General features: G+C 45.2%; 1 protein-coding gene across 1 annotated transcript in view; it reads left to right on the plus strand.

Moving 5' to 3' along the window:
- Positions 1-14,408, plus strand: part of LOC124594074 (ATP-binding cassette sub-family C member 4-like) — a 296,842-nt gene that overhangs the window by 60,141 nt on the left and 222,293 nt on the right. Inside the window, exon 5 of the mRNA XM_047132424.1 lies at positions 3,756-3,981. Coding sequence (XP_046988380.1) covers positions 3,756-3,981 — 226 coding nt within the window. The remainder of the gene's footprint in view (positions 1-3,755; positions 3,982-14,408) is intronic.

Here is a 14,408-nt window from a genome sequence, read left to right on the forward strand (position 1 = left end):
ACGTGCAGAACGATGGAAATTTGTTTGCCAAACTACAATATGGGGGACGATGCAAAGCACGTGTATTTGTAGACACGCTGCAGTTCTATACTCAGAGACCAGACTTCTACATTCAGGTTGTATAGAGATCACTGGTGCGAAAGCGCCATCATCGTTCGAGGTGATCTGTTGAAACTACTATTTCGCTACTCGCGCGAGTAAACAACGGCCCGCTCCTGGCGCACTGCGCCGAGCCCCGCACACGAGCGCTTCACAACAGGGCTGAGAGCCGATTAACCACGGCCACCGAGATCAGTAAGAACTATGGTTGAGAACTGCATTTCTACACCACAACCATCACCCTGTGAATTGGCTGTGATAGAAGCCATGGTCTGATCATCGAAGAATGATGATGTTATGTTCAGTATCACGCCATAAACATTCGACAAGAAAGTGTGCGTAACAGCGCCATTACCGCTACCAAAGACGAATTGTCACTTCATACCGGAGCAACCTTCAAAGCTCACACAGAAGTGAAGTAGGAATTAATCAGTGTGCTCTATTTGTCGATGACAGCAGCATGCGTCTCTCTACTTGACATGTATCACCTGCTGTGTGCACGATCGTAATTTCGACATTTCTACAGCACCATGAAACTGCCCTAAACTTGATACACACATACCACAGACGTAGCATCACGAGTGCTGCTGTTTAAACGTGATGTGGCGCGCCTCTGGCAGATGTCATTTACTTCAACTTACTGCCACTGGGCGACACACACACACTCTCAGAGAGAAGGGGAGAGAGAGAGATTGAGAGAGAGAGAGAGAGAGCGAGCGCTGCCGCCGGAGTCGAAGCCAGTAGCCTTGATGGTACGTCTCTGATATCTCACACAGATGGCAGTCGCACGCTGCCTTCTCCTTACATCGTGCCTCTGTGTAACTCAGGAAAAGTATCCATCAACTGCATCTATTTTTTTAATATGTAAATTGCGTAAACAATAAATGATCAAAAGTATTGAGACACTAATGTTAGAACTATCCACTGGTCGAATCGGAATTTTATTTTATAAGCAAAAACACTAGCAGAGGTATTTTCCCTGTATGCGGTGTAAATCTTCGATATGATGTCTCTCTAAACCCCAGTACACTTCAGCTCCTTCGGTTACTGACATCACCAAGCTCCAACATAAAACACTCATAGCTGCAGTTCTCACCATAGACAGACGCTTGCAACGTACTGAGGACATTGAATAGGTACCATTCGTGAGCAAATAAAACACAACCTGGAAGTCTAAAAGACCTGTGAGTGTGGGGTAGCACCAGACAAAGAGGTTACAGTGGTCATTGAATTTGAAAAATGTGTTGCGGGATAGAAGTATCCAGTTGAGTCATGTATAGTGGCAGCACTTACGATAATCTCACCAAGGAACACTGTATAATCCACACCTCTATTGCAGCATCTACCAGAGGAGCTTGCTGCTGATTGACTAAATGTTAGAAGTTCTGTACCTTCGTTGAACTAACCTGGTAACAACTATACGAACCTGCAACGAATTCTCAGTGAGTGAGAGTATCAAAGACGTTACCAGTAGACAAACTATTCACTATTTGAGAGCGCAGCGATCGGGCAAACATCGAGTAAGAGCATCTGACACACCATTAATAGCCACATATCAGATTCACGGGGAAATACGTTACAAATCTCCTGAAAATCAGGAAATAAGTATTAAAACAACGCTACTAGTATGCGCATGAGGTTACAGATGCCTATTCCAGAGAAAGTCAGATCACCGCCTGCTCTGAATCTGACTCAATGTGAAGAAAGACAAGAGAGATTCTGCAAGTGAGATTTGCACACAAAAACTCATGAAAAGGATACGAGATAGTCACCAGTTTACTAAATTGAGTGCAAGACTTGTCACAACCTGCAATCTTAACGACAGATCCAGGGCTTTCTGACCAAAAATCTGTATATTTTTTAAAGTGTCTGCGAGCTTTCCCAATCTGTGATGCTTCTCTCAGAGGCAGGGCAGTGGGATACACCAATTTGTAAGCAGTATTTCCAGTTATAAACAGGCAACATATCTTTTGTAGTGTTTCTGTAAAGCAACGGAGCACTAGACATATGTCATGTCTAGATGGTGTTTAGTGCACTTCTGATCTAAGTGAATAAGATGAACAAGTTGTATCATTTTGTTTTTATTTCCACTCCTTGCTCAAAAGTAATTTCAGTATAATATTTGTGACTGTCCTCGAGACACAAAAAAGTTAAATGATTTACTTGAATTTTACGTCGTGATACGAAAGTTACGGTGCATTCATATCTCAAAACAATGTGAAGGACAGTGTTGGTAAGAAATCTACATAATATATTTCCACCAGAGTTGTGTCAAACATACTAAAATTTTCAAGCGTATATATAGCACTAATAATCACCCAGCACCATAGTGCGTTATAATTGGATTACATCTACAAGAATATTTGACGCCATGATCAGGTGACTACTTGTGCCATCACCTTGGATCTCTAGTGTGTATAATAATGTACTCCATGTCTGTGACTTCTACATTCATCTCCTGAATCAGCGCCGTTGTATGGTTCAATGTGTGATGTGCACGACATATGCGTTCATATATTCTTAGAGTATAATACGGAAATTCATTCCATAGTTATAAATCGGAGCTTAAAGAACCATGTAACTCTAAGAAAGGCATAATAAATTATCACACTGTTTAATATGTAACTCATTTTGCCTCTATCAAATCCACCTGCCTTGTGGCAGTATTTACCAAATAACTTTTTTTATGCACCGCTAACTTCATCATGTATCTAATCCCGCCTGTGACGGCTGCTAAAAAACTATATCACACAAAAAACTGTCATTTGTTATCCAACTGTCTGTCCGTCTGTTAAGACACTTTTTACTTAAGAAGGAGTAGACGTATCAAGTTAAAATTTACGTCACGTACTAAGGTCTATGGCCCCTTGGTTGCGTAAAAAAGGTTATCTTCTAAGTCATTGTAATCAAAAGATATGGCGATTTATGTCACATATTTTGATAGTTGAAAACTCCTTATTAAAAGTATAAGGTACTTCCCATTGACCTGGAATCATGAGATTTGGCAAGATGCGGGGAAGGGAACTATAAAATCAACAGTTTGTAATTACATCACAGAAAAATATTTCTTTTGTCATTCGTTTTGCGACTTCAGACGTAAAATTAAATAATACTGGAAAGTCTTGGAATTCCCGGGATATCACTGTCGAAAACAGGCGAAAATCGTTAGGATTCCCGGTGTAGTGGGGCTGGAAGTCAAGGGACGGAACGATTGATTGAGCTTAAGGGGACTTATACTCTTCATATATATATATTTTTTTTGTTAAACGAAGATACTCCAAAAATTATTAAAATTCAACACGCAGTAGTGTCTGAAATCATTCACTAACAAAAGTTACGCGTAATTTTAGAAAAACACAACAGTAAACACCTCTCTGTTAAACAACAGACTTGCAGCCACCAGACAGATTTGTATTTGAATACGCATGCCTATACTAGTTTCTTTGGCGCTTCAGTGTAATTGGGACCACTTAAACTTTCATAAGGGCACGGCCGATTTCCTTCCCAATCCTTCCCTAACCTGAGCTTGCGCTCCGTCTCTAATGACCTCGTTGTCGACGGGACGTTAAACACTAACCACCACCACCACTTAAACTTTCATAACCAGTTACTGAGAGCCCTTAAGAAACTGACAGCGGGTCTGCAATGTGCCGCAGGTGCTCCGCATCAACAAGCAGTCTATGGACGTGACGGCGACCGGACAAGTGATCAACCTCATGTCCAACGACGTGGCGCGCTTCGATGTGGCGTCCACGTACGCCAACTGGCTGTGGATCTCGTTCCTGCAGCTGGGCCTCGTCACCTACTGCTTGTACCGCTCCGTGTCCTGGGCGGCCTTTGCCGGCGTCGTCTACATCACTGTCATGACGGTGCCTCCACAGAGTATGCAAGCAACACTGAGCTCTTCTAACGCATTCCTCTAGTGAACTTTCTCTCATACCTTCATTGAGGGAACAATACTGCAGAACTGAATTTTGCGATTTTCCGGCTTTCGGTCACTTGGTCTGCTTGGCTCAGGGAACTTGCTGCTACAACGGGATGACGCATTTTCAAATCTTTACAATGGAAAAGGAGCTCAATGGATACCACGCAGGTCAAACAAACAAGGGGTAAATTCCGCATAACTGCAAAAGAATGAAATATCTCGTAACTGGAGCGTGCGAAGCACTGCGAAGCTGTTGGCTAACTGTGCCGTTTCCTGCAGAGAGACTGCATGTCCAGGAGGCAGCGGCGAAGTGTAGAGGGCGGGCCGCAGGGGAGAGGCGATTGCTGCTATAGCTACCAGCTGCCGATCAGTCTCAAAAAGGAAGTCTGACTTACACATCCTGCTTCCAAGTGAGCAACAGTTTCTTTCTCATTGTAAACATTATCTAGTGAAAGGTTGTACAGTTTCCGTCAACTGAAGTCTTGACTCTGGAACTACTTCCTGGTGCAAGAAGTATCAGTGTCCTGTGGCTACGAGCTTTTGAATTGATGCGCCAGCCGCCACAGGGTGAATGGTATCGTTTCTTCAACTGTATACAAAGTGATCAAAAACTGGCACACATCGAACAGTTATGTGTAGGGTGTGCCAGATAAGTTGCGACAAACTTCGAGGGGCTGTAGAGGGTGTCTTGAGCAACAAATCGAGGATAGGAACTCTTTCTTGTCTGGAAACAATAAATGGTCAAATGGCTCTAACCACTATGAGACTTAACATCTGAGGTCATTAGTCCCCTAGACGTACAACTACTTAAACCTATGAAACTTCCTGGCAGATTAAAACTGTGTGCCGGACCGAGACTCGAACTCGGGACCTTTGCCTTTCGCGGGCAAGGTAGGAGGCGAGGTACTGGCGGAATTAAAGCTGTGAGGACGGGGCGTGAGTCGTGCTTGGGTAGCTCAGTTGATAGAGCACTTGCCCGCGAAAGGCAAAGGTCCCGAGTTCGAGTCTCGGTCCGGCACACAGTTTTAATCTGCCAGGAAGTTTCATATCAGCGCACACTCCGCAGCAGAGTGAAAATCTCATTCTACTTAAACCTAACTAACCTAAGGACATCACACACATCCATGATTGAGGCAGGATTCGAACCTGCGGCCGTAGCAGCAGCGCGGTTCCGGACTGGAACGCCTAGAACTGCTCACCCACAGCGGCCGGCACTGGAAACATCATCCAACGACGCTAAAGGCACCGGTGTCCGCCACTAGGCCAGTCTTTCGGCAGTAAACGTGACTTCTTACGCTCACGGGCCGTAGGCGGAACATCTCGCAATCCTGTTCGTTGTCCAGTGATAGGAACTGATTGCCACGATCGCCAATGGAGAGGATGGACCTAGCTGCTGCGTACACAGACCTTGTCTTCGATGAATGCGATGCTCTGTTGCCTTTGTGAATGACTGTTTAGCACACAGGTTTCTCCTACGAACCTGAAAACAGTGGGGAATTTAGAGGATTCAAATGGTTCAAATGGCTCTGAGAACTATGAGACTTAACATCTGAGGTCCTCAGTCCCCTATAACTTAGAATTACTTAAACCTAACTAACTTAAGGACATCACACACATCTATGCCCGAGGCAGGATTCTAACCTGCGACCGTAGCAGCAGCGCGATTCCGGACTGGATCGCCTAGAACCGCTCGGTCACAGCGGCCGGCGCTTAGAGGATTCAAGAGAAAAATAAACTGCATATGGAAATCCGTGTCTGAAACTGTCATTCATCAAGGGAACAGAGCATCGAACTGATAGGAGACAAGCCTTTTCCACGTAGCAGCTAGCTCCAACTTCTCCAGTGGCGAACACTGCGAGTTGTTTCGGCTGCAGTGCGCCGGCGCACAAAGCCTCATTTGCTGCCGAAGGGCTGGCCCCTTTAACTTCGACGCTCTCTAGCGTCTCTACTGATTAAGTACTAATTTTAAGAATAATAATTACGAAGGAGATTTGCTGGCGCCACACAAGAGGTGCAAAAATAGTGAGTTTACTCGGGAGCGTGTATCTTAGCTATTATATGCACAGTGCACACACTCCAGAATGTCAGGCTTTAGATGACAGTTCTTTGAACCATGAAGTGGTTACCTCATCTTCTTCTTTCAACCAAGGTTACAGCATCTAGCGTGCTCTGCTTTAATCTCTTGCTTCTCCAAAGTGTTACAGATACTGATAAAGCAGATGGATCACGTGAAATAGTGTACTAGTAAATGTAGGTGATATCGTTCCACAGTAATTAATATATTTCACATTATTAGTGCACTAAACAGAAATCTACATCATTTGTCTATCATGTACGGGAACAGGCAGACAGTACAAGACTGATGAAATATCCGATACGAGTTTGTACAAACATACGAAAATTAATGCACTTCATCTTTTCTCACTAGCTCCACAGGCTTGATTGCTTTGGGCTTACCGCATTTTGATCTTTGCCGAAAACTACTTACATGAATTGATCGATAAAAAGAAACAGAGAAAAATAAAATATATGCCCATGAAGGTAAACCAGCGTAAGTTCCAATACATGTTGTTGGATGATGTTTCCAGATACGGGTTCCTATCTTTGATTTGTTTCTCAAGGCGCTCTCTTCAATCCCTAAATTATGTTGTAACATTTCTGGGACACACTGTATCTGCACATATTACAAAAATGTCTTTTCCACATCTCCTCCTAAACCACTTGAGCGATTTCAAACAAACTAGGTACACATAACCTTACTATCAGGCAACAACCGCCGTTTGGGTAAGAATCACCTACCTATCATAGTTCAGGAGATATGACGCCATAAATAATGATTTGCCTGGAAAACTTCTGCAGCATGCATGATGTTTAAATTTGTTATTTCTGTGCTACTAACTCTGTTATCAATAAATTTCGCAGACGGTATTCACATAGGCCACTAAATGCACCTACAATATTATATCACGGTACCACATATAGTTTAGGAAATATGGCGTCATAAACAATGAGAAGCATCGAAAAACTGCCGCATCAAGCATGACTTTTGTTTATTAATTCTATGCTACCAACTCTGTTAGAATCATTTGTTGCAGATAGTATTCACATATATCGCTAAATGTACCTACAAAAATAAATCATTGTACGACATATAGTTCAAGTGATATGACCTCATAAACGCTGAGATGCTTGAAAAAGATGCCACATCATTTATGAAGTTTTAATTGATTTACTCTTTGCTGGTAAGAGACCCCCCCTGCGCGTCTGGGGATAAGAATAAGCCTGAGGTATTCCTGCCTGTCGTAAGAGGCGACTAAAAGGAGTCTCTTACGTTTCAGCATGTATGTGATGGTCCCCCCGGGGGGTGACCTCCATCTTTTTTCAAATTTCTGTTGCTAGTGCGTGCCATTTGGGGAAGGACGCCTTACGTGGTGTTTTTTGTTTGTCCATCATGCAACCAAGATCCTGCATGCTACTTATTGTCATGTAGCGGGCTTTGCCCCCAACGCCTTATGGGTTGCCTCCTTCTTGTCTCCTGCGCTGTACCATCCTTTGCGCCCACCACAATTCTGGACCATTTCAGCACCCGAAATCCAGTGCGGTTGCCAGTCCTTCGTGGTGGGGTTGTCATGTATCCACATGGTGGTAGCCCCCTGACAACACAGCGATCGCGCTGCTGATGCCAGAGCTGAGACCTTTCTGCGTATGTCAAGGAGTAGGTACCCATCCTTCTGGGGCACCAGGGTTCCGGCAATGGCCATCCCGCCAGGTGGCCCTTGCTGAGGCTGGGTGGCGCCCGTGGGGAGAGCCTCTGGTCAGAGTGGGTGGCATCAGTGTGGATGACCCGCAATGAAATGGGTTTTAAATCAAATCAAGCTGGTGGTCGCTCGGCCCCAGCAGTCTCTAAGCGTGTCAGAAATGACTTCGATTATGCTACCTATGATTTCCGATCGTTCCCCTCCCTGGCTACACCTTGGGAGGACTGTCGGGCGATCAGGTCTCGTGAGACCTTTCAGGGAACGAAGCCCCAGTTTTTTGTCGACCATCTTGAAGATAGGTTTGGGGAAGTGGCAGCGTTGTCAAAAATGTGTAGCTGGTCGATTTTGATACAGGTGGCCTCCCCAGCCCAGTTGCGGGCGCTGCTCGCCTGTGATAAGCTGGGTGAAGTCCCCGTCTTGATTAAGCCCCATAGAAGCCTTAACATGGGCCAGAGTATTATTTTCCATCATGACCTCCTTTCGCAGTCGCATGAGGAGCTACGTGCCAGCCTGGAACGATGGGGTGTTCATTTCGTCCGGCGCATGCATAGAGGACCCAAAGATAACAGGGTTGATACCATTACCTTCATCTTGGATTTTGAGGATGACTTGTTACCTGAAAAGGTCAAGGTGTGGTTTACCGTTGCAACATGAAACCTTACGTCTCTCTTCCCATACGGTGCTTCAGGTGCTGGAGGTTTGGCCACCTCGCTGTACCTCCAGCACCACCTGCCGGGATTGCGGTCGTCCTCTGCACTTGGGCACTCCATGTATGATTTCTCCCACTTGTGTCAGCTGTGGGAAGCGCCACTACCCCTGCTCGCCTGACTGCCCTGTTCTCCATAAGGAGCGGCGAATAATGGAAATCAAAATCCTGGGCAGGCCCACCTTTAAGCCTAAATAACCTAAGGACATCACACACACCCATCCCCAAGGCAGGATTCAAACCTGCAACCATAGCAGCCACATGGTTCTGGACAGAAGCGCCTAGAACCGCTCGGCCACAGCGGCCGGCTGCCCGGCGGGGCGGGAGGGAGGGGGGGGGTGGCGGGGTCCGATAGCCCTGTTAATTTAGGGGGTTGCTCTCCTGAGGGAGGTACCATGGGAGCACCAGAAGGAGAGGAGCAGTCCCCCCCATCATGGACACGGGGAAAGAGTCAGGGCAACCCTGAGGGCCCAATGGAGGTTTAACAAACGCAGGGACAGCTGTTGCCAATGGGGGCAACGTAGTCGGAGTCGGAGTAATAATGCAGTCATTGGAACAGGATGAAGGCGTTCGTATTTCCCCTTTGCATTTTGATAGGTAGAAAATCGATTAGGCCTTTTTATTATTAGTTTACAGTTGTGTCCTTAATTATTTAATGAAAGAACATCACATTTCACCGTTTTTGAACGTCAAGCCTTTGCACTTTTTTACATTAAGAGTTTACATCTTATTGACGTCTCGGTATTCTTCAGAACAATACTAAAATTTGTTTCGAGAATTAATTTTTCACCCTGCAGCGGAGAAGGCGCTGATAGGAAACTTCCTGGGACTGCTTGCCAGACCGGAGCTCGAAAAGCGGGACTTTCGTATTTCGCGGCTGAGTGCTCTACCGACTGAGCTACCTGAGCACGATTCACGACTAGTCCTCATAGCTTTATTTCTACTAGTACATTATCTCCTAACTTCCAGGCTTCACTGAAGTTCTCCTGCTCTACTTGCGAGACTAGCATACGTTTCACCAAAATTTGTGTTATTACTTTTCTACAGAGAAACACTTCACCTACCCTTGCACGTCTCGTACACAGTCGAGTGGACGGTCTGACTCAGAGGCTCAGACATTTCTGCAACAGTGTAGGCTGCAGATTCCTCGACATGAGCCGTACGGTGGTGGGGTTTGTGGTTCCGCTGAATAGGTCAGGAGTCCAATACACGCAGGAGGCGGCTACACGGGCAGCAGGGACTTCGTGGTGTGGACAGGGCGGTTTTCTAGGTTACAGGGTCTCGGGGAAAAACAAAAAGGGTTTCAATCTGAAAAGGTGCAGGTTGAATACCGGGAGAACTTATATCCAGGAACCATCGGTGTAGCAGTTATAAACTGTTGTAGTTTTGTTGGGAAAGTACCAGTGCTCCAAGCGCTAATAGAAAGCACTGATGCTGAGGTTGTTACAGGCACTGAAGCTGGCTAAAGCCGGGGAAATTTAGTCGAAACTTTTGTGGAGGACCTAACGGTGTTTAGAAAGGATAGGCTAAATACAGTTGGCGGTGGCGTGTTTGTTGTTATTAGAAGTAATGTTCCTTGTAGCAAAATTGAAGTAGATAGTTCCTGAGAGTTAGCGTGGGTAGAGGTCATTCTTGGCAACCGGGTCAAAATAACAAATTAATCCTTTTCTCGACCTCTCAACTCAGACTATTGAGTTACTGAATGGTACAAAGAAAACTTGAGTCTAACTTCAAACACGTACCCAACTCACACAATTATAGTTGGTGAATTCAATGTACCCTCGATATCTAGGCAAAAATAAACGTTTAAATCCGGAGGTACAAAAAAAACATCATCAGAAATTGTGCTAAACGCATTCTCTGAAAATTATTTCGAGCAATTACTTCATGAACCCTCTCGAATAGTAAACGGTTGTGAAAACACACTTGACTTCTTCGCAACAAATAATCCTGAGATAATAACGAGCATCAAAACAGATACAAAGAATAGTAAACACAGGATTCCTGTAGCGAGACGCGAGACTCAATACTGTAACCCCCGCTGGCCGCGGTGGTCTAGCGGTTCTAGGCGCTCAGTCCGGAACCACGCGACTGCTACGGTCGCAGGTTCGAATCCTGCCTCGGGCATGGATGTGTGTGATGTCCTTAGGTTAGTTAGGTTTAAGTAGTTCTAAGTTCTAGGGGACTGATGACCACAGATGTTAAGTCCCATAGAGCTCAGAGCCATTTGAACCATTTAACCCCCAAATCCTCCAAAAATAAACGAAAAGTATACCTATTCAAAAAAGCAGATAAAAATTCGATTCCTGAGAGACAGTCTCCACTCCTTCCAAATTAGCAGTGTAAGTGTAGACCAGATGTGTCTTGAATTCAGAGAGACGGTATCGGCACCAATTCAGAACGCTATACCAAATACACACATCAAAAAAAGTTTTGCATCACCTCGGTTCCGAGAGTTCCGGAACCTGTACAGAAAATTGGAATAGAGGTCAACATAAACATCATTTCCGCCCTTTTTATTGCTCATGAAAAGCACACGTTGCATGTTGCACCACCATACAGCGAGACCTTCAGAGGTGGTGGTCCAGATTGCTGTACACACCGATACCTCTAATACCCAGTAGCACGTCCTCTTGCATTGATGCATACCTGTATTCGTCGTGACACAATATCCACAAGTTAAAAAAAAAATGACTCTGAGCACTATGGGACTAAACTTCTGAGGTCATTAGTCCCCTAGAACTTAGAACTAGTTAAACCTAACTAACCTAAGTACATCACACACATCCATGCTCAAGGCAGGATTCGAACCTGCGACCGTAGCGGTCTCGCGGTTCCAGACTGCAGCGCCTAGAACCGCACGGCCACTTCGGCCGGCTCCACAAGTTCATCAAGGCACTATTGGTCCAGATTGTCCCACTCCTCAATGGCGATTCGGCGTAGGTCCATCAGAGTGGTTGGTGGGTTGTCCATAAACAGCCCTTTTCAATCTAACTCAGGCATGTCCGATAGGGTTCATATCTGGAGAATATGCTGGCCACTCTAGTCGAGCGATGTCGTTATCCTGAAGGAAATCACTCACAAGATGTGTACGATGGGGTCGCGAATTGTCGTCAATGAAGACGAATGCCTCGCCAATATGCAGCCGATATGGTTGCACTATCGGTCCAGAGGATGTAATTAACGTATCGTAAAGCCGTTACGGCGCCTTCCATGACCATCAGCAGCGTACGTCGACCCCACATAATGCCACCCCAAAACAGGAGGGAACCTCCACCTTGCTGCACTCGCTGGACAGTGTGTGTAAGGCGTTCAGCCTGAACGGGTTGCCTCCAAACATGTCTCCGACGATTGTCTGATTGAAGGCATGTGTGACACTCATCGGAGGAGAGAACTTGATGCCGATCCTGAGCGGTCCATTCGGCATGTTGTTGGGCCCACCTGTACCGCGCTGCATGGTGTCGTGGTTGCAAAGATGGAGCTCGCCATTGACGTCGGGAGTGAAGTTGCGCATCATGCAGCTTATTGCGCACAGTTTGAGTCGTAACACGACGTCCTGTGGCTGCACGAAAAGCATTATTCAACATGGTGGCTGTTAGAGTTCCTCCGAGCCATAATCCGTAGGTAGCGGTCATCCACTGCAGTAGTAGCCCTTGGGCGGCCTGAGAGAGGCGTGTCATTGACAGTTCCTGTCTCTCTGTATCTTCTCCATGTCCGAACAACATCGCTTTTGTTCAAAGTTCCTGGCAGATTAAAACTGTGTGCCGGACCGAGCCTCGAACTCGGGACTTTTGCCTTTCGCGGGCAAGTGCTCTACCATCCGAGTTACCCAAACACGACTCACGCCCCGTCCTCACAGCTTTACTTCCGCCTGTACCTTGTCTCCTACTTTCCAAACTTCACAGAAGCTCTCCTGCGAACCTTGCAGAACTAGCACTCCTGGAAGAAAGGATATTGCGGAGACTTGACTTAGCCACGGCCTGAGGGATGTTACCGCTTTGGCTCACTCCGAGACGCCTGGACGCTTCCCTTGTTGAGAGCCCTTCCTCGCACAAAGTAACAATGCGGACGCGATCGAACCGCGGTATTGAGCGTGTAGGCATGGTTGAGCTACAGACAACACGAGCCGTGTACATCCCTCCTGGTGGAATGACTCGAACTGATCGTCTGTAGGACCCACCTCGTCTAATAGGCGCTGCTCTTGCATGGTTGTTTACATCTTTTAGCGGGTTTAGTGGCACCTCTGAACAGTCAAAGGGACTGTGTGCGTGATACAATACGTGCAGTCAACATCTATCTTCTGGAGTTCTGGGAACCAGAGTGTTGCAAATTTTTTTTTTATGTGTGTAATTTAAGACACGATGGAAGTGATCCCCCGTGGCACACAAAACAGAACACTGTTGCAGGAATAACGAAAAAAGCATGCCATATTTAATCGAATGCAAAATCTCCAAAATTGGCGATTTCTTGCAGAAGCTCGAAATTTAGTGCACACTTCAATGCGATCCACAACGAAACCTTGTCTCGAAACCTGGAAGAAAATCTAGAGAGGTTCTGGTCGTATGTTAAGTATGCTAGCGGCAAGACACAATCAGTGCCCTCTTTGCGTTATAGAAATGGAAATACAATCGATAAGTGTTACTAAAGCAAAGTTACCAAACATAGCCTTCGGAAATTCCTTCACCAAAGAAGACGAAATAAATATTCCAGAATTCGAGTGAAGAACAACTGCCAACATGAATAAGTTTTGCTATCAACGGAGGAGTAGTTAAATCACTTAATAAAAGCAAGTTTTCTGATCCAGACTGTATGCCAGTTAGGTTCATTTCAGAGTATGCTGATGCATCAGCTCCACACTTAAGTCATATACAGCCGATCGCTTGACGAAAGATCCGTTCCCAGAGACTGGAAAGTAGCACAGGTCACACCAAGAAAGGTAGTAGGAGTAATCCACTAAATTACAGGCCCATATCGTTAACCTCGATATGCAACAGGATTATGCAACATATATTGTGTTCGGACATAGTGACTGAACTCGAGGACAACGCTCTGTTGACGCACAGTCAACACGGATTTAGAAAACATTGTTCTTGCGGAACACAACCATTTCTTTAATCGCATGAAGTGTTGAATGCTATCGACAAGGGATTTCTAATTGATTCCGTATTTCTAAATTTCAAGAAAGCTTTCGACACCTTGCCTCACGAACGGCTTGTAATCAAATTGCGTGCTTATGGAATATCGTCTCAATTATGCGACTGGATTCATGATTTCCTGTCAGAGAGATCACAGTTCATAGTAACTGACGGAAAGACATTGACTAAAAGGGAAGTTATTTCTGGAATTCTGGTGTTACACGCCCTCTTCTGTTCCTTATCTATATAAATGATTTAGGAGACAACCTGAGCAGCAGATGACGCTGTCGTTTACCGCCTAGTAATCGGAAGATTAAAACAAATTGCAAAAGATTTAGAAAAGATATCTGTATGCTACGGAAATAGGCAAATGACTGTAAATAATGGAAAATGTGAGGTCAATCAGATGAGTGCTAAAACAAATCTGTCGAAATTCAGTTACACGAAAAAACAATGAAATATAAATGCGTAAATTCAACTATATACCTGCGATTTACAATTACGAACAACTTAAATGGTAAAGATGACACAGAAAGTGTTGCAGCGAAAGCGAACCAAAGACTGCGTTTTATTGGCAGAACACTTAGAAGATTAAACATATCTACACTTGTGACTTAACGAGCATTTATTTCCCATTTAAATATATGACCGAGAGAGTCAACCTTCAGGAATTGTTAGATGAACACAGTCATCCAGGACCGTGTACCACAAAGAGCGCAGATTCGCCACGAGATGGGAAAATTCACAGGCGTGCTGTAATGTGTGAGTGAGACGGGCAAAAACCT

Source organism: Schistocerca americana, chromosome 2 (assembly GCF_021461395.2).
Source record: "Schistocerca americana isolate TAMUIC-IGC-003095 chromosome 2, iqSchAmer2.1, whole genome shotgun sequence".
Lineage (NCBI taxonomy): Eukaryota > Metazoa > Arthropoda > Insecta > Orthoptera > Acrididae > Schistocerca > Schistocerca americana.